The sequence below is a fragment of the Bufo gargarizans genome, chromosome 2 (genome assembly GCF_014858855.1).
Source record: "Bufo gargarizans isolate SCDJY-AF-19 chromosome 2, ASM1485885v1, whole genome shotgun sequence".
NCBI classification, from domain to species: domain Eukaryota; kingdom Metazoa; phylum Chordata; class Amphibia; order Anura; family Bufonidae; genus Bufo; species Bufo gargarizans.
Genome location: NC_058081.1, coordinates 297,946,855 through 297,966,672, shown reverse-complemented (window position 1 = coordinate 297,966,672; position 19,818 = coordinate 297,946,855). Strand labels below are relative to the sequence as shown.

At 41.4% G+C, this 19,818-nt stretch overlaps 1 protein-coding gene across 3 annotated transcripts in view; it reads right to left on the bottom strand.

Annotated features, from left to right (window-relative positions):
* The window catches only part of OSBPL8 (oxysterol binding protein like 8), a 240,915-nt gene that overhangs the window by 177,405 nt on the left and 43,692 nt on the right, over positions 1–19,818 (bottom strand). For all 3 annotated transcript variants that reach the window (XM_044280415.1, XM_044280417.1, XM_044280416.1), the window contains exon 3: positions 6,000–6,104. In XM_044280415.1, coding sequence (XP_044136350.1) covers positions 6,000–6,041 — 42 coding nt within the window. In that variant the 5' untranslated portion in view covers positions 6,042–6,104. The remainder of the gene's footprint in view (positions 1–5,999; positions 6,105–19,818) is intronic.

Genomic DNA, 19,818 nt, shown 5'->3' with positions numbered 1-19,818 from the left:
AGTGCCTCAATGGAATTGCATGCAGAAAATCTGCAGAATTAAGAGTAGCTGGGAAGTTGAGGTTTTAAAAAATTCACAAGCAAGTTAACATGCAGTTTTCAAGGGTAACAACCTTGGATAAAAAAAACAAAGGACAGCAGCACTGTACTGAATGCTCTGCTTCTTTAGCTTTCATCGCCTAAGCTCAGCTTTTCAAGTATATACCTCCCATGGATCTGTAGTCCATACGCTCAAAAGGCAGAGAAAAGCTGAAGAACGTTCATATGGCACAGCGCTCTGAGAAGCATTGCTGCTTCCTGACAGTGATTTTTCGTTTTTTGCATTTTCATTTTTTTACTCCCTACCTTCCCGGAGCCATAACTTTTTTATTTTTCCATTCACATAGACATATGAGGGCTTGTTTATGTGGGATAAGTAGCACTTGCTAATGAAACCATTGCATACGACTTAGTGCTCATGCACACGGCCGCTGCCCCGCCGCAATCCGCAATACACGGGGCACCGACCATGTATTGCACCCCACATTCACAATGGGTCCGCAAACCCAGAGATGCGGTGCGGAAGCACGGATCTGAACCTCACGGAAGCACTACGGAGTGCTTCCGTGGTGTTACTGGCCGTGCCTCCGCACAGCAAAAAAGTAGTGCATGCACTGTCTGATGAAGATCGCGGACCCCATTCAGGTGAATCGGTCCACGATCTGCATGCGGCTGCCCCGCGGTGCAATTGCAGATTGCAATTTGCGGTCCGCAGCACCGACCCGGCCAGCACACGGTCGTGTGCATGAGCCCTTAGTGGGAAGCAATGGGAATGCAATTGCAAAAAACCAAACAACATTTCACCATAATTAAATGAATGGTGCATGCTGGGAGTTGTAGTTTAAACACAGCTGGTTAGCCATCACTGCTATAGTCTGAACCCTGTAATTCTTTTATATTTACATCTAAGGAGCTGTACAAGGGCTTATTTTATTTTGCAGAGTGATTTTTTTTTTTTATTACTACAGTTTTGGGGTGTATATGACTACTATCAGGTCAAGCAATTATTAAGCGACTATTAAGTCTAGCAACCCAACTATTATGTTAAGCAATGGAAAAAAAATATATATATTTTTTTCCTCCCCTTGGCATTATGCCATTCACTGTACAGGATAACTGTTCTTATATTTTAATAGAATGGGCATTCTGAGACACAGCGATATGCATGATCTAATTTTTTTATTGCTTATTTTTAATAGGGGGAAAGGGGGTGATTTATACATTAATATTTTTTTACACTTTATTTTTTTTTTTTTACTTTTTTGACACTTATGTTAAGACCCCCTAGGGGACTGTAACATGTGACTATGAGATCACTTCTCCCGTAGACTGCAATGATTCAACGTTATAGCTGTATTACTATGGAGCCATGCTATAAGCAGGACTTCATAGGTACATAGCCGTGATAGGCCTTGGATCGCTCAGAGGGCCTAAGGCTGCCATAACAACCAAACAACTCCCTTAATCGAGCCGCTCTGGCCCCAAAATCGCAGCGTCCCAGGAAAAGGCCTCTCAGAAAGGCTATGTACACCTTTGAGGCAATTTCTTTTACTATTGCATTTCACTTATTTTGAGCTAAAAATCAATTTTTTCAATCAATCAGTCTTTATCTAAAAAAATCCTGCTGTAGTAGCAGCCTGTTATATTTCTGACTTTTTTTTTATCATTTAGGGAGCTGATGGGCTCCTGATCTCTGCTCTCTGACATTATACACACTCATTATAGCTCAGTTCTTATCAGTAAGATAATAATGTGGCTTAAATAAGTGTTTATGACCTCTTAGTAGTATAGAGATCAGGTTTATTAGATGACTGGTACAAAGTTAAGGTACCAGTCACACAGCTAGAAAAACAACCATTTGTGACAGAATGGCTTAATATTTTTAATAAAGACCAATTGAAAATGATTTTTAGACAAAAATGAGTAAAATGCAATAAAAAAACATAAAAATTGCCTCGGTAGGTGTACATAGCCCTTAAATGTCTGTAATCACAGACATTGCCTCCGAGTATCCGCTGTGAAAAACCATTCCCCATTCCTACAAGTCCAATTCAGTTGGCTGAGACAATCTTACAAATTGTTGCATCCACCAATTGCGAATGTACCCGGAGAGAGTAAAATTATATGTTTATATAATAGGTGTGCATGAAAGTTTGTGAATTCTTCAGAATTTTCCATAATTCTGCATAAATTTGTCCTAAAACTATATCAGATTTTCACACAAGTCCTAAAAGTAGATAGAGTTAACCAAATAAAACAAGTAATTAAAAGATATTAGACTTGGTCATTTATTTGAGGAAAACGATCTAATATCACGTCTGCGAGGGGCAAAAGTATGCAAACCTTTGTTTCCAGTATCTCATGTGACCCTCTTATGCAGCTATAATTGTTGATTAGTCCTGCACATTGGTGTGGAAGAATTTTAGCCCATTCCTCCATATAAAAGCACTAACGCTTATGTTAGTGGGATTTCTCCCATGAACTGCTCGTTTCAGGTCTTTCCACAACATTTCTATTGGATTGAGGCCAGAACTTTGACTTGACCATTCCAAAACTTTACATTTTATTCTTCTTTAACCATTCTTTGGTTGAATGACTAGTGTTCTTAGGGTCGTTGTCTTGCTGCAGGAAGCACATTCTCGAGATTCAGCTCACGTTAGGTATCCTGATATTTCCTTTTATAATTTGCTGGTATAGTTTAGAATTCAATGTTCCATCAATGATGTCAAGCCACCCTGGCCAAGATGCAGCAAAACAGGACCAAACCATGATACTATCACGACCATGTTTCACAGATGGGATAAGTTATTTTTTTTAAGCCAAAATGCAGTGTTTTCCTTTCTCAGAACATAAGACTTCTCATTTAAACCAAAAGTTCTATTTTTATTAGGGGTGCACCGAAATAAAAATTCTGGTCCGAAACCGAAACCAAAAATTCAGGATACCCCTTGACCGAAACCGAAACCGAAACTGCCTTTTTGCCCAAATACTTTTAAAAGACCCCCCACCCCATAACAGTGCCATCCACAGACCCCCCCACCTCATAACAGTGCCATCCACAGACCCCCCCCACCTCATAACAGTGCCATCCACAGACCCCCACCCACCCCATAACAGTGCCATCCACAGACCCACCCCACCTCATAACAGTGCCATCCACAGACCCCCCCACCTCATAACAGTGCCATCCACAGACCCCCACCCACCCCATAACAGTGCCATCCACAGACCCCCACCCACCCCATAACAGTGCCATCCACAGACCCCCCCACCTCATAACAGTGCCATCCACAGACCCCCACCCACCCCATAACAGTGCCAGCCACAGACCCCCACCCCATAACAGTGCCATCCACATCCCCCATTGTACAATTAATAGATTAATAGAAAATAGCGGGGAGGAACTGGGAGGAGGAGCTGGGGGCCGGTGCGTTCACTGTTCTCCGGCCCCCAGCTCCAGTAGTTATAAAATGTTGTACAATTAATAAGAAATCTATTCATTTGGCCCCCCTCTGCAGTATTACATTCAATACAGCCACATCATACTCACAGGGCTGTCATCTTAATGCTGGCCGGCCGGGCAGAGGAGCGGCAGCGTCACAACTGACGTCATGTGCCCGGCCTACTTTCTGAATGAAGGAGGCGGCGCAGGCATGTGACGTCAGTCGTGATGCTGCCGCTCGTCTGCCCGGCCGGCCAGCACAGCCCTGTGAGAAGGATGTGGCTGTATTGAATGTAATACTGCAGAGGGGGGCCAAATTAATAGAATGCTTATTAATTGTACAACATTTTATAACTACTGGAGCTGGGGGCCGGAGCACAGTGAACGCACCGGCCCCCAGCTCCTCCCCGCTATTTCCGGCCGATATGTAAAAATATCAGCAGAAACAGATTAGGTGCATTCTCGGCCGATATTTTCGGCCGCCGAAATTTCGGTGCACCCCTAATTTTTATCTCATCCATCCACAAAACATTGTTCTAGTAGCCTTCGGGCTTGTCCAGGTGATCTTTAGAAAACTGCAGACGCCATTAATGTTCTTTTTGGAGAGCAGCTGCTTCCTCCTTTCAATCCTGCCATGCACACTATTGTCATTCAGTGTGTTCCTGATGATAGACTCATGAACAGTAACACTATCTAATGTGAGAAAGGCCTGTAGTCACTTAGAGGTTACCTTGGGTTCCTTTGTGAGAAACTAATCATGCCAAGAGCAAGGTATGTATGTTTGTTGGACGACTGCTCCTGGGGAGGGTAATAATGGTCTTGAAATTCCTCAATTTGTACAGAATCTGTCTGACTGTGGATTGGTGGAGTCTTTAGAGATGGTTCTGCATCCTTTTTCAGTCTGATGAACATCAGCAACTCTTCTTCTGAGGTCCTCAGAAATCTTCTTTGTTCATGCCATGATATACTTCCACAAACATATGTTGTGAAGAGCATAGTTTGATAGATCGCTAATTTCTAAATAAAACTGGCTGCCCCCTTACGCGAGATTGTCATCCTATTGGTTGAAAACACCTGACTAATTTTAACTTCAAATTAATCATCTAAGGCTACGTTCACACTGGCGTTTTGGCTATCAGTTTGTGAGATCCGTTCTGGGCTCTCACAAGCGGTCCAAAATCAGTTTTGCCCTAATGCATTCCGAATGGAGAAGGATCCACTCAGAAGGCATTAGTTTGCCTCCGTTCCGCCTCTATTCCGCTTGCAGCGTTTTGTGTCCGTCTGACGAAACTGAGCCAAACGGATCCATCCCGTCACACAATGTAAGTCAACGGGGACAAATCAGTTTTCTATGGCACAATAGAAAACAGATCCATCCTCCATTGACTTTCAATGGTGTTCAAGACGGATCCGTCTTGGCTATGTTAAAGATAATACAAACGGATCAGTTCTGAACAGATGCAGGCGGTTGTATTATCTGAACTGATCCATCCATGCAGATCCATGCACCAAATGCAAGTGTGAAAGTGCCCCAACTCTAATGGTTCACATACTTTTGCTACTCACAGACATGTGATACTGGATCATTTACCTTAAATGATTAACCAAGTCTAATATTTTGGAGTCATTTGTTAGATCTTTACTTTTAGATTTTTTTTTTTTTTCCTTTTCCCTATTTGAAGTCCTCTAAACAAAATTGGAAAATAAAATCAAAAGCAAGCTATAATTTACATAGTTACAATTTGTGAGACATAGTAAATTTTTATTAATTTTTCAAATGGAATGAATTAGTATAGTATATAATACATTGCAATTTGAAAGTTTGGTATCTAACAACCTTGGATATGAAATGAAGTTAAATAGAACACATTGTAAATCACCATTATTAGTGTACAACGTTATTGGTGAAATAGTTATAATTTGATTGCTCAGCCGTCCTCAAACAGGATGTGAGGACTCATGCACATGACTTTATGGCCGTGGTGTCCGTATTGCAGCCCTCAATCCACAAGATACGGAGCAGTGCAGCGAAGAGGCATGGATCGGAAGCCCATGGAAGCACTACGAAGCACTTCTGTGGGATTTCGGTCCGTGCCTCAGCACCACAAATAAATAGAACGTTCAATTATTTTGCAGTGCAGACAGTCTCTTGAGGATCGCGGACGCATTCAGGTCAATGGGTGCGCACCCTCAAATGACGTTCAAATGGACGGTGCCTGTGCATTGCGGACCGCTATCTGCAGCACGGGCATCGGGCACACACACTCGTGTGCATGAGCCCTTACTCTTATAATTAATAAACCATCATACAGTTAAATTCAATAGTAGATGCACTAAGGGAGAACATGGTCATTTTACATACGGGTATAGAGTTCCCCATTACAGGACAAGCCCCTATTTAGGCAGAGGGAAGCTAAAAGCTTTTCGTTTTCTCTGACCTGCATAAAAATAACGATTTGAAAATATAATTCAATTGCACATCAATAATCAGTTGTAATTCAAACTGCAAATTAACTCACCGAAGTTTGCTCAGGTTCCACTTCCGAGATGACAGTCTCCATATTGATGGCCGTCTCCTAATCTGCAGCCAGTTAGAGTTCTAGCATTCCAAGGCCTTGAGTATCCTGTAACAATAAGATTGCATGTCAGCGCCAGAGGCAGGCCAGTGAAGCAAGAAGTGTCTGTATCTGTGCCAAACAAGATGACATTTAGGCAAAATCGTTCACTTTGTTAAGCAAATGGGAATAAAGCAACAAGGGGAAGAAAGAAAGAAAAAAAACCATCATCCGCTATGGGATGAAACAGCGATTGAACTCCCGTCAGCTCTTTAATAGAACATCTGCTGCTCTGAAATCCTTTCCTCAAATACAGAGCGATTTGGAAGGCAATCCTCTCTGAGCAGTTGCAATAAATATTGCTTTCACAGCACAGGAAAAGAAACCTGCGCTCTGCAGACAGGATGGACTGCTTCCACGTTACAATCACAGTAGACCTTTCCACAGAGCGGTATATACATAGCACTAACCGTGCTTGCTATAAAAAGCTACATTAGGCATTCATAGCAGGGTCAACATGAATGACACGTTTTATGTGCCAACATTACTCAACTGGTCCGCACTCCTATCAAAGACTTGTCTAGTGACATATGTGAAGAAGAATCTCCCAGAGAAGGGGAGTTTGAAAAGGTATGCTTAAAGGGAAGGAAACCCATCTCGCTAGTGCCACCATTTGAAAGTGGCTCCCTGGGAGTCAGTCTGACTTTGTTAGGCTACTTTCACACTGGCGTTTCTGGGTCCGCTTGTGAGATCCGTTTCAGGGCTCTCACAAGCGGTCCAAAACGAATCAGTTCAGCCCCGATGCATTCTGAACGGATAAGGATCCGCTCAGAATGCATCACTTTGGCTGCGTTTGGTCTCCATTGCGTTTTTTAGATAGTCCCTAAAACGCAGCTTACAGCGTTTTGGTGACCATCTGACTATGTGGAGCCAAACTGATCCGTCCTGACTTTCAATGTATAATGAATGAATAATGCAAACTGATCCGTTCTGAACAGATTCAAGCGTTTGCATTATCGGTGCGGATCCGTCTGTGCAGATACAAGACGGATCTGCACCGAACGCAGGTGTGAAAGTAGCCTTATATGCCATGGGACATGACAGCAAGAAAAGCCAAGCCAAATATCCATCCACAGACAGCTGTTTTGAGGTGCTTGCCCCCATGAGTAGGTTGGAGGAAGCTGGGTGGTTGAGAGATGCCTTGGATGCAGCATCCAAGTCTAGTGAGGCTGAAAACAAATACAAAACATGACCTAATTATGGGATTACATTTTTGCACATATAAGAATACTTGCAGCCACAGTACATCTGATAAAACAAATGCACAAAGTTCAGTGCAGTTAAGTATAACCATCATATTTTTTGTTTTATTTGCTAGTTTATTAGAGCTAGGCATGTATACCTGAGTTAGTCTGTTAATGATTGTCAGAAGATCTGTAATTACCTTATAATAACCGCTTTCATTAAAGGGGTTTTCCCATCTTAGACAATGTCATTGTCTGATAGGTGCGGGTCCCACCTCTGGGACCCGCACCTACAAGGAGTACGGAGCGGAGAAAGTTGAGGGGGCGAACTGTGGATGCGCCTCCACCCTCCATTCATTCATTTCTATGGAGCCGCCGAAAATAGCAGAGCACTGGCTTGGCTATTTCCGTCGGCCCCATAGAAATGAATGTGAGCGGTGGACGCACATGCGTGGTGCGCTCCCATTCAATTAAATGGGAGAGGCGGGGTCCTCCAACCACAATTCTCTCCGGCTCAGTTCTCCTTGTAGGTGCGGGTCCCAGAGGTGGGACCTGCACCCATCAGACAATGGGGGCATATCCTAGTGATATGCCCCCGTTGTCTAAGATGGGATAACCCCTTTACTGTCCTGTCCCTTTCCACTGCTCCCTTAAAAGACCATTGCTAGGGCTCATCTGCCTCCCAACTTAATGTAAACAAAAGACAGAGGGGCAGTCCTTCACACCACATGCCTGCATTAGGCTACAGAGTGAGAAGGCGTGTCTTTCAGTAATCCAATCTGATTGGCTGGCAGGGAGCTGCTGCCTACATCAAGTGTGTATGGGAAAGTTATGGCTTTGTGGATAAGGATAAGTTCACATCTGCGGCAGGTAAATCTGGTAGTCTATGCCGGCAGAGGAGCAGACTACCAGAGTTACCATATCTGGCATAGCTGGACAACACCAGATCCCCATTCACTATAATGGGATCAGATGGAGATCTGGCGAGTTTCCGGCATAAATGCCAGCATCCTATTGTAGAATCCTATTGTAGTGACTAGTGATCCGGCAGTGTACGATTACTCCGGTAGTCTGGTCCTGTGTAGGAACAGATGGCACGAGTCACCTGCTACAGGTATGAACTACCCTAGAAGTATACACACAGTTTCTGTGCATAAAAACCCATATCCAGAAAAGTAGGAAAATACATAAAATGGCTACCTGTTCATTCAAGCACAGTCCAATCTAAAATCTTAAAGGGAACCTGTCACATCGAAAACACAGCTTAGTCAGCATGTTCTAGATCAGGAGAAACTGAGCAGATTGATATAGGGCTATGTGGTAACATATTCTGCAGTAATTTTATTCATCTAAACCTCTGTTCACCCAGCTCACGAGTCATTGACAACACCGCCCACTGGACTCCTAAGAGCAGAATTATTATCAGTGGTATAAACTATATATCAATCTGCTCAGTTCCTCTTTTTCTATAACACGTTGCCTGCAAAGTGGACTGCATTTATGGTGACAAGTTGCCTTTAACGAGGATCTTGCCCAAAGCCATATGATCTGATGATCTGCTAAATTTTAATAGTTGCCACAATTGGACACTACTCCACTGATGGGTAAGCACATGTAGAGACTTTTTGGTAGGAACAAGTGCACCCTCTACTCCCACATTATAATGGCAGCTGTTAATTGATGTTTATGGTAAAGCTGTGTCTATATGAAATCCTGTAAAGCTTTAATTGTTGATATGTGTCCAACAATATGCCACATACATGCAAACGGGTACATATATAGCACACTAGTTCACACTCTCCCTTAGCAGGTGTATTGTCGTGGGCATACAAAACAGAAATCATATAAAGTCAAGAGCAAGTAAATATTTTCTTCCGCTAAAAACATTCATGATGCCATAAATGAAGCTGGTCAATCCAGCTGACTAAACAATGCATCCAGGAACAGCCTTTTCACTTAATTACCAAGCAAGTCATCTCCGACGCTCTATTCCTGCCAAGGAAAGCCTCCAACATAAATACAGATTGACGGAACGCAAGGAACCTTGCATCTCACTTGATGTGTCTCTCTTATTTCTCATTATGCTATGGAAGTATGCTGCCAGTTGGAAACCCATGGTATTGTCTAGTAGGGTGCACCCTTAGATGGGGCCGCTGATATTTTCAGAACCATGTAATTAAATCATCATTCACCCACTATTGTAAGCAGGCTCTAAACATGTAGTCCATGAAGTGGAATATTTCAAATGTAAGCTGTGACCTCTGGCTTTTCACTTACAAGCAGGATAGCAATACGGTTATATTCATTATAGATTACATAATACGGATCCCGTCTCTTAGGCTCCAAGGCTACGTTCAGTATGAAATATTACAAAGCTGTTCTATTAGAACATGCAGTTGCAAAGACATTTGTTTATTAAGTACAAAGGGAAATTAGGAAAGACAAACTAATTATTGGGAATACAATGTCTTCATGTTATCCCTTTATGAAGCTGTCATATGAAACTCCATTATTTCCTCTGAGGGCAATTTGAACCTCTAGCTGTTGCAGGGAGGGATCAAGCTAGGCTCTCACTCACCTCAACTGGGGAAAAGATTCAGTTTACTGCCCATCCATTGCATCTTTATACATGTTAAAAAAATAAATAAAAATGTTTATGGTTTTCAAGTTCAGAAGATAAATCATCAGTCTCCTTGCCTGACACACTGGTAGTGCTGGATGGAGACATCACTCCTTTCAAGTTCACAAGGAGCCTACTACCAAAATAATATATATATATATCCAATCATTAGTAACTCTTGCTGCAGATAGCTCTGCACTTCTGTGCTGCTAGTTACCACCGTCCACCTTGCTAGCTACAGCTCTGCTTATTGACTACTGTTTAAAATGAAAAAACATCTATTCAATAACCCCCCGAACCCCTTGAAGGGCCAATGGGGGAACAAAAAAAAACAAAACAAAAAAAAAATGCAAAATAACTTTTTTGTACCGTGTACTATAGAAAACTTCTCATCTGCATCAAGTTTCAGAAAAGGACCTCAAAAAGGTACTATAATTTGCAGTCATAATGTTATAGGACAGGAGAAGCTGAGCATACTGATATAGTTTTTTTTTTTTGGGGGGGGGGGGGGAATTCAGTAAAACTTGTATTTTATACATTTGAAACTCAGCTTTTTCTGAATTCAGTTGTACATGAGGAAGGTGTAATCAGTGATTGATAGCATTTTCTGTGTAAGTGTGTATACAGAGATAGCAGTCAGTCACTGATAGTTGGATATAGGGTGGTGTCATCAGTAATTGATAGCATTCTCTGTGTAAGTGTGTATACAGAGATAGCTGTCAGTCACTGATAGTTGGATATAGGGAGGTGTCATCAGTAATTGATAGCATTCTCTGTGTGTGTATATATATATATATATATATATGCGCAGAGTGACTAATAGTTGTACACAGGGGGGAGGTCTTAAGTTACAAAAACAAGTTTTAAAAGGAGAAATTACAAGTTTTACTGAATCTTTTCCCACAAAACTATACATCAACCTGCCCATCTGCTTCTATAACATGCAGCCCACAGATTGCACTGCATTTCGTGGCGACAGGTTCTCTTACATTGTAAACATTTCTTATCACCCTAGATGGGAATCTCAAGGGACAATGGCAACAAACTAAAGAATGGTGCCAATCTCTTATAAAGCAGAAAGTCAATGCCAGAGACCTGGGTTATAGTGAAGTGCTCATCTTGTACATTGTTAGCAGAACCCAGAGGTATTCTTCAATCGCTTAATTCTTAGGAGAAACATTTCAAGGTCCAATTTTTAAACTAAAATCACCTCTGTTGGGTTGATCTTTTCCTACACAGTTACCAAAGGTCATGGAATTGGAATTCATACAGTCCATGCACATGACACGCCAGAGTTCTTGCACAAAATACAGTTATGGGGCATAGTTCTTTTACAGAGACTCACTTTGTGAACAGGAGATGGTTTTACTTTCAAATAGTTTTGAAAGAAGTGAGCGACCTCCTGCATTTTAGCTACGACTCTCACCATGCATATTTGCTTTGCTGCTTCTCAGAGTTCACAGAAGTGAATAAAGCATGATGGGAGTTGTAGTTTGACAACTGCTGAAGTGCCGGAGGTTGCTGACCCCTATATGCTTCTTGGTTGCATAATGATTTTGCTGTCACTCTGCAATTCCTGTTCCTTGCTTCATTTTCAGACCCCTGAGTTTCAGTTTACAAACTGCTCTTAAATTCAGAGACTTTCCTCACATTGCCAGAATTATGGGGTAAAATGTGCCAATAATAGCATTTTGATTTGCCCCAAATATATCAACTGTTTTCTCCTAATTTTTCGCCAGAAAACTGTTTTGAAAGTCAAAGTGCGTGGGGCAACCAAACTAGAGAATATTGTGCCTCATTTATCAATTTATGTTCCGCTTAAAAAGGTACAAAATGTAGCGGTAGATTAAGCTCGCTTCTGTGGTAGTGTAAATTGTTAAAAGGTGCACAGCAGATCTGATAGATGGGACCAACATTCAAAAAGTTGCAACTGCAATTAAATGTCGCATAATGGCCTGAAAGGAGCTGCACATTCAAACTCTGTTGGGCACGGATGCATTGTCGCAAACACAATTAAAATGTCTAATTTTAACACTTTGTTAAACAAACTCAAAATTATTATTTTTTTTTACACCAAATGACAAAATTATTAGCCTACAATTACAAAAGCCATTTTAAAAATGACATGCGCCTCTTGATAAAGGAGGTGAAACAAATCACCACTTTTGATTTTTGAGGTAAGGGTTTTTCTGGTGCATAACACGCCAATGTTGATAAATGTCCCCTTGTGTCCAGCTTTTTGCTGCTTTCCTCCTGCAAATTACCTTGTGTGTGCTTTTCTCCCCAACTACAGCCTGTCCAGGCTACCCTCCTTGGATCTTTCCCAGGCTCCTGCTGGTATTTCGTAACACTGAGTGAAGGGAGGGGGAGAGCAGAGAGATCAGTAAGGCCTCGTTCACATCACTGTATCTCCTTTGTTCTCCGGCTCTGTTGAGGGGCAGGAGAACGGAAAAGACGGATTCTGCAGATAACCGAGACCTAACAGAGTAACGGAGCCTAAAGACCCCATAGACTATAATGGGGTCTGTTCCGTTTCCGCTCAGAATATGATTTTTGAGCGGAGACGAAAGTCCTGCATGCACTATTATATTAAATGCTGAGGTGTCCAGATGGTTGTATTATCATAACGGATGTATTTTTGCTGATCCATGACGGATTCCGTAAAAACATTGGTGTGAAAGTAGCCTAAGCTGGAAAATGGGCTTCTCAATAAATGTAACCTACCACCTAATTCTTCTTATAGTATAATGGAGGTTGCTGCACACAAGCATGGCCATACCTCCATTAGGGTCTAAGGCCCCTTTACACAAGCGAGTTTTATGCGTGGGTGCAATGCGTGACAACGCAACGCAGGACTTTCGTCTCCGCTCAAAAATCATATTCTGAGCGGACACGGAACGGACCCCATTGTAGTCTATGGGGTCTTTAGGCTCCGTTACACTCAGTTATCTTCATAATCCGTCCTTTCCGTTCTCCTGCTCCTCAACGGATCCGGAGAACGGAAAGGAGAAACAGTGATGTGAACAAGGCCTAAGATGCATGCAGGAGCAATGCTCGGACGGATTTACGTAGCACCAGCAGCTATGTGAAGCACTTACACAAACTCTGCAGAAGCAAATGGTACAACGCTTCTAATGCAGACTATTTAGAAAGCCGCTCTAATTTCCATTTAGGACGCTAATGAACAATAAAAAGGGGGGGAGCGCTGGGGTGTCCATTTCCTTTAAGGACTGCCATCTGAACACAACCTCCAACAGAGCTTAAAAAAGAAAAACAAGCCCTATAAAAACAGAACTGTTTACACAAAATACAGGATATCCATATGGAGCAAATACACATTTTGCCAACAGTTTAACATCAACTGGATCAATTATGCTTCTCCTTAGTACCACAGCCAATGGCAAAGGATCACTGTGTGGGTGGAAGAGAGAGAACATATTTCACTAGAACAACAACAGATCCTGGCAATAGACTACATCATTGCAAATGTGGTTGGAGGTTATGGATTCAAGTAAAAAAAAAATATAATTATCTACAAAGCACAAAACAAGATAGTAGAAAAGAACAAGCAGATTGCCTACTACATAGTGTATATTACAGTACAGTACAATTTTAATGTACAAACAGCAGAGATCATATTAACCCCTTAGTGACCAGCCTGTCTTGGGCCTTACTGATCAAACATTTGTTTTCTCATTGTTTTCATAGTCACCTTCCAAGAACTATAATGGTTTCATTTTTCCATCTAGGTAGTTGTATCGCACTTGAATTTATTTTTTAATGGGACAAACTGTAATTTTTAATGGCACCATTTTGAGGTACACATAAATTACTAATTCATTTTTATTAACCCTTTCTGGGAGGGGGATAGGCAAAACATTCAATACTTCAACTACCTAAAACTACTAAGTTTTCGTTTTCCAGCATACATAACACAAAACTTTATTTTCTGGGTCAGTACGATTTCAGCAATACCAAATACTACCGGGAAAGTGGAATGCCCATAGAGAATAATGGAAATGTAATATTTGAATTAGAGACAAAACCATTTGACATAGCTAATAATTATTTAGCAGGCTTACTCTCCAAATTCAGTGGGATTATTTAATGTTCAGATTAAGTGGAATTATCACTGTTTTCTGCAGAATGACAAGGGTAAATGACAAAGGAATGCCCATAGACTATAATGGAAAGTAAACTATGAGCTCATTTGCAGGTAAATCTGTGTTATGTAGGAAATTAACCTTTACCGCAAGTGTTCCCTGGGTAGAGTAGCATATTGTAAAATGAAAATTGCCTTGGATTATAACCTTTTACTATAGAATGCAAAAGTGATGGAATGCCCTGTAGACTATAATGGGAAGTAAAACGTGACTTGGTGCCTGAACCATTCAACATATCAAATAAATCTGTAGCAGGCTTACTCTTAAAATTCAGTGGGAATTTTTTAAATTGAGATTAAGTGGGATTATCATTTGTTTCTATGATATGAGAAGGGGAATGACACAATGGAATGCCCATAGACTATAATGGGAAGTAAACTGAGCTCATTTGCAGGTAAATCTGTGTTATGTAGGAAATTAACCTTTACCGCCAGTGTTCCCTTGGTAGAGTAGCATATTGTAAATTTAAAACTATCTGGGATTGAAAATGTTTTCAATGACTGAACACAACGTCAAATATACAGCATCAAATATGTGCAGGATACAGTACATTCGAATACACCCTTAGGGTAGGGTCACACTGAGCGCATACGCAGCGTATTTAAGGCTGCGAGAAATGTGCCGGACAGCGGGAAATACACTGCGTATGCGCTAGAAGCAGACACACAGGGCTTTCCCTCCGCGGCCTTGTGTGTGCAGTAAGGTTCGGAGGTGGGCCGAGCGCACCAACGTAACTGTGATGTGCGGGGCCACTTCCAAACCTCACTACAGACACAGCGGAGAGAAGTCCTGCGTGTCTGCTCCTAGCGCATACACAGCGTATTTTCCTGCTGCCCGGCACATTTCTCGCAGCGTCAAATATGCTGCGTATGCGCTGTGTGAGACCCTAACCTTAATTTGTAAAAAAAAAAAAAAAAAAAAAGCTGCGCTGCTCATGCAACGACTAAATGAGTTAGGGCGGGACGCATTTGGAATTTCCAAACTGAATTACTCCGCTTGGAAATTCCATAGTGTGCATGGACCCATAGTTGCCCCCATGTATCCTCCACCCCAAAATCAGAGCCAATTCCTAGTCCTGGGCCTATAGTTGGTGAGGGGGAGGAAAGCTGTTGTGTCTTTAGTTCAAAAATAAAATTTCCGTTATTCTCTAGGGTTATTCCACTTCCCATTATACCCTTTGAATCCCCTTTCATCTCCACTTTATTATTTGCCACTGAACTTGGAGATTATGTCTGCTAAAGATTTATTTGATATGTTGAATGGTTCACACTCCAAATCACATTTTACTTCCCATTATACTGTATTGGCATTCCATTCTGTCATTCACATGTTATTCCATAGAAAACAGCTTTAATCCCAGATAGTTTTAAATTTAAAATGTGCTACTCTACCCAGGGAACACTTGCGGTGAAGGTTGATTTCCTAATAACACAGATTTACCTGCAAATGAGCTCATAGTTTACTTCCCATTATAGTCTATGGACATTCCATTTTGTCATTCCCCTTCTCATGTCATAGAAACCAATGATAATCCCACTTAATCTCAATTTTAAATAATCCCACTGAACTTGAAGAGTAAGCCTGCTACAGATTTATTTGATATGTTGAATGGTTCAGGCACCAAGTCACGTTTTACATCCCATTATATAGTCTATAGGCATTCCATCACCTTTGCATTCTATAGAAAACGATTATAATCCAAGGCAATTTTCATTTTACAATATGCTACTCTACCCAGGGAACACTTGCGGTAAAGGTTAATGTCCTACATAACACAGATTTACCTGCAAATGAGCTCATAGTTTACTTTCCATTATAGTCTATGGGCATTCCTTTGTGTCATTCACCCTCGTCATTTTGCAGAAAACAGTGATAATTCCACTTAATCTGAACATTAAATAATCCCACTGAATTTGGAGAGTAAGCCTGCTAAATAATTATTAGATATGTCAAATGGTTTTGTCTCTAATTCAAATATTACATTTCCATTATTCTCTATGGGCATTCCACTTTCCTGTTAAAATGTTTGGGCATTCCATTCTGTCCTTCCTTTTAGTAGGTCCCCACTTTTTACGCAGGTTTTTTTTGCTAGCAATTCTGGCTCTTCTTTGTTTTCTACTGTACAGGATAATTTACATGGTACAAGTCATTACGGATGTGGCAATACAATTTTTTTCCTCTGAAAATTTTTTCAATGGAAAAGATGTTTAGTTTTTTTTTTTATAGAAATTTAAAATGTCATTTATTTACTTTTTTTTTTAAACTGTCTCACAAGGGGACTATAATAGGCGATCTTTTAATCGCTTCTAAAATACATTTCCCTATTTCTATAGTGCAATGCATTTTAATGTCAGTGCTATACTGACCTAGATCAGCAGGCTTTGCCAAAGAGACGTAGGGAGACACTGGAGGCAGGCTTGGGGCCTACACTAGGCCCTGACCTGTCCTCACTGGCATCGGCAGCCAGCTATCTTATTTGCAGGGTGCCGATGGGATACAGAAGGAGTCTGCTACATGCAGCATGCACCATTTCCCACAGCATGTAAAAAGTTAAATAGCCCGAATCGGCACTCCTGCTGGTCCAAGCTGTTAGAGCAGAAGGGCACAAGATCCGAGCCCCCACTGTCCGCTGCACCGCTTACACTGAGCTGCCGTGAAACGACAGCGGCCCGGCTTAACGCCTCTTAGTGACTGTGGTGTTAAAGAGGTTGTATTGTTCACAAAGCACTTTTTAATATGCCCAAATAGTCAATTACAAGTCAATAGAGCCCCCATTCAGGAACTCCATCTATTAACCCTCACTCTGGAGGAGCCACAACTCCTGTTTATCTTGTATACAGTTCTTCATATCCTAAGCCTTATTTCTGTGGCCGTAGCGCTGCTGGAGAAGTGAATACATGATACTTTGTTCTTCCAAGGATTATAGATCACTGGAGGTTCCAACAGTGTGACTCCCTGTAATCAGCTTTTCACTAGGGCAAACATCTATAAAACATGAGATGCTATGAAAAGTTACAAAAAACATCTAAGGGTCAGTAAAGCATTGCAAAATACAGAGTAAGATCATATGTATGGCTGAAAAAAAGGCCCCAGTCCATACCGTTTAGCCTGCAGTAATATTCTGCAAAGTTGAACCAGTGTAAGGCAAAACAACCCCATAAGGTAGAAGCCAATTTTCCTCATCTAAGGTGTGGGGATCTTCACACCAGCGTTTTCCCTTTCCAATATTAAGATCAGTCATAAGATCTCAATAGTGGGGGGAAACGCTTCAGTTTTGTCCCCATTCATCGTCATTGGGGACAAAACTGAACGAAATGGAATGCGCCAAAATGCATTCCGTTTGGTTGCGCTCCCATCGCTGGGACGGATCAGTTTTCTTTGACACAATAGAAAATGGATCTGTCCCCTGTTGACTTTCAATGGTATTCATGATGGATCCGTCATGGCTATATAAAAGACATAATACAGCCTAAGCCTAAACCGTTCATGAAGGATGCATGTGGTGGTATTATTGTAACGGAAGAGTTTTCGCAGATCCATAACGGATCCGCGAAAATAGCTAGTGTGAAAGTAGCCTTTAATTATTTAACAGGAAACCACTCTGGGACCACTGGGCTTCTCATTCATTGCCAATGGGGACAAAACTGACAAATGGGGACAAAACTGACAAATGGGGACAAAACTGACAAATGGGGACAAAACTGACAAATGGGGACAAAACTGAATTGAAGGGAACGGAGCGCACCAGTATATGCATTCCGTTCAGTTTCATTGGGTTCCCATGACGCACACAAAAGAGCAAGACAGATCTGTCATGATTCACAATCTAAGGCTACATGCACACGAACGTTGTTTGTTTCCATGTCCGTTCTGGGTTTTTTTTGTGGAAAGGATGCGAACCCATTCATTTCAACAGGTCCGCAAAAAATGCGGACTGCACACCATGTACTGTCAACATCAGTATGTCTGTTCCGTAGCCCAGCAAAAAAAAATAGAACATGTCCTATTCTTGTCCGTTTTAGGCATTGTTACAAAAAAACACAGATGGCATACGGATGTCATCCGTTTTTTTTTTTACAGATCCGCAAATTGCAGACCACAAAACACAGTCGAGTGCATGTAGCCTAAGTCAATGGAGATGGATCCGTTTTCTCTGGCACAAAAGAGAACAGATCCATTCCCCATTGACTTACAATGATTTTACAGACAGAAAAGAGGTGTTGTTTGTGAAAAACACATCAAAACGCATCGCACCCACATAGAAAAAACTGAACTGAACGCAATCGCAGACAAAACTGACTGATCTTGCTTGCAAAATGGTGCACGTTCTAGGGATCGACCAATTATCAGAAGTACCGATATTCAGGATTTTGTACATTATCGGTATCGACATTAACCTTGCCGATATACCGATAATGCGTATAAAGCAAATACTAGTGAGCGCTTCCATTATGGAAGCATGCACTAGTATGCATCTGGTGTCGGTAGTGGGGAAGAAGCACAGCAAGCGCTTCCGATACTCACCCTCCCTGGTCTTCCTTAATGGGGCCCACGCTGCACTGTCCTGACCCCGTACAGCGTCAGGGCGTAGTGCGCGCTGAAGAACACAGGGGAGCGAGACGGCGGACCCGGAGATGAAGAGAAGCCGCGGCACAGGAGAGGTGAGGAGTTTTTTTAATTTTATTCATCTGAGGTCCGATAGTGGTTGATAAAGTCAGTGAGGAGGAGGAGAAGATGGTGTGGAAATTGGCATTTGGCACTAGTATATGTAAATTATAAATTGACTACCAATTAAGGGCTTTATTAATTTATAATATACTAGTGCCAATTTCCACCACCTCAGTTACTACCAACTAATATAATATATTATGAGATATAAAATATCAGTATAAATTATCGGTTATTGGCCTGAAAGTTCACAGATTATCGGTATCGGCTCTGAAAAAAATAAAATCAATATCGGTCAATCCCTAGCGCGTTCCCCTGAACGCATTCTGATCCAATCCATATTGTTCGTGTGAAAGGGGCCCAAGGCTTGCTATACAGACAAGACCAAAATCAGCTGTACTGGCCAATTTCAGCCATTTTGCTGGACTGTATGTAAAAACGAGCCCAAAACCACGGTTCTTCTCAAGTGTAGTTTACATGAAGGGCCAAGGAAGTAGCAATGCAGTAACTAGCCATTCTGATTCTTATGACCTTTCCTACGGATAGGTCATCAATATTAACCTCTTAACAAAAAATAACTAATCTGGTCCCTCCATATTTCTGAATGTTAAACATTTTCCATTTATTATCCTTTCAGCAGAGTGTTCTATAAATGTCATGTGGTAGTTTTAGGATCATTAATTTAGCAAAAACCTGGTTACTATTTAATCTCCTAATGTAACAAATGGGATGATGCCCAGAACATTAATATTATCCACATCAGCAATGTAAGTGCAAACAAATTACATTAACCCATAAAAAAATAAATAAAGACTAATCATCTTTTACCAGACATAGAATTTATGCAAAAAAAAAAAAAAAAAAAAAAAAACACACACACACAACAACAAACACTCAATATTGTTAAGGTCACTTCCAAAAACCTTTGACATACCAGCGTTTGCTTGTTGTCTTTCAGCCGTTACCTAAAATCATTCTTTCTGTACAGAAGATAGTGTTGCCTAAACGATAATCTGCTGCACTGGAACAATGATTTTCTATGGCGACAAGTGATCACAGCGATCGCTTTACACCATACAGTGAAGCTG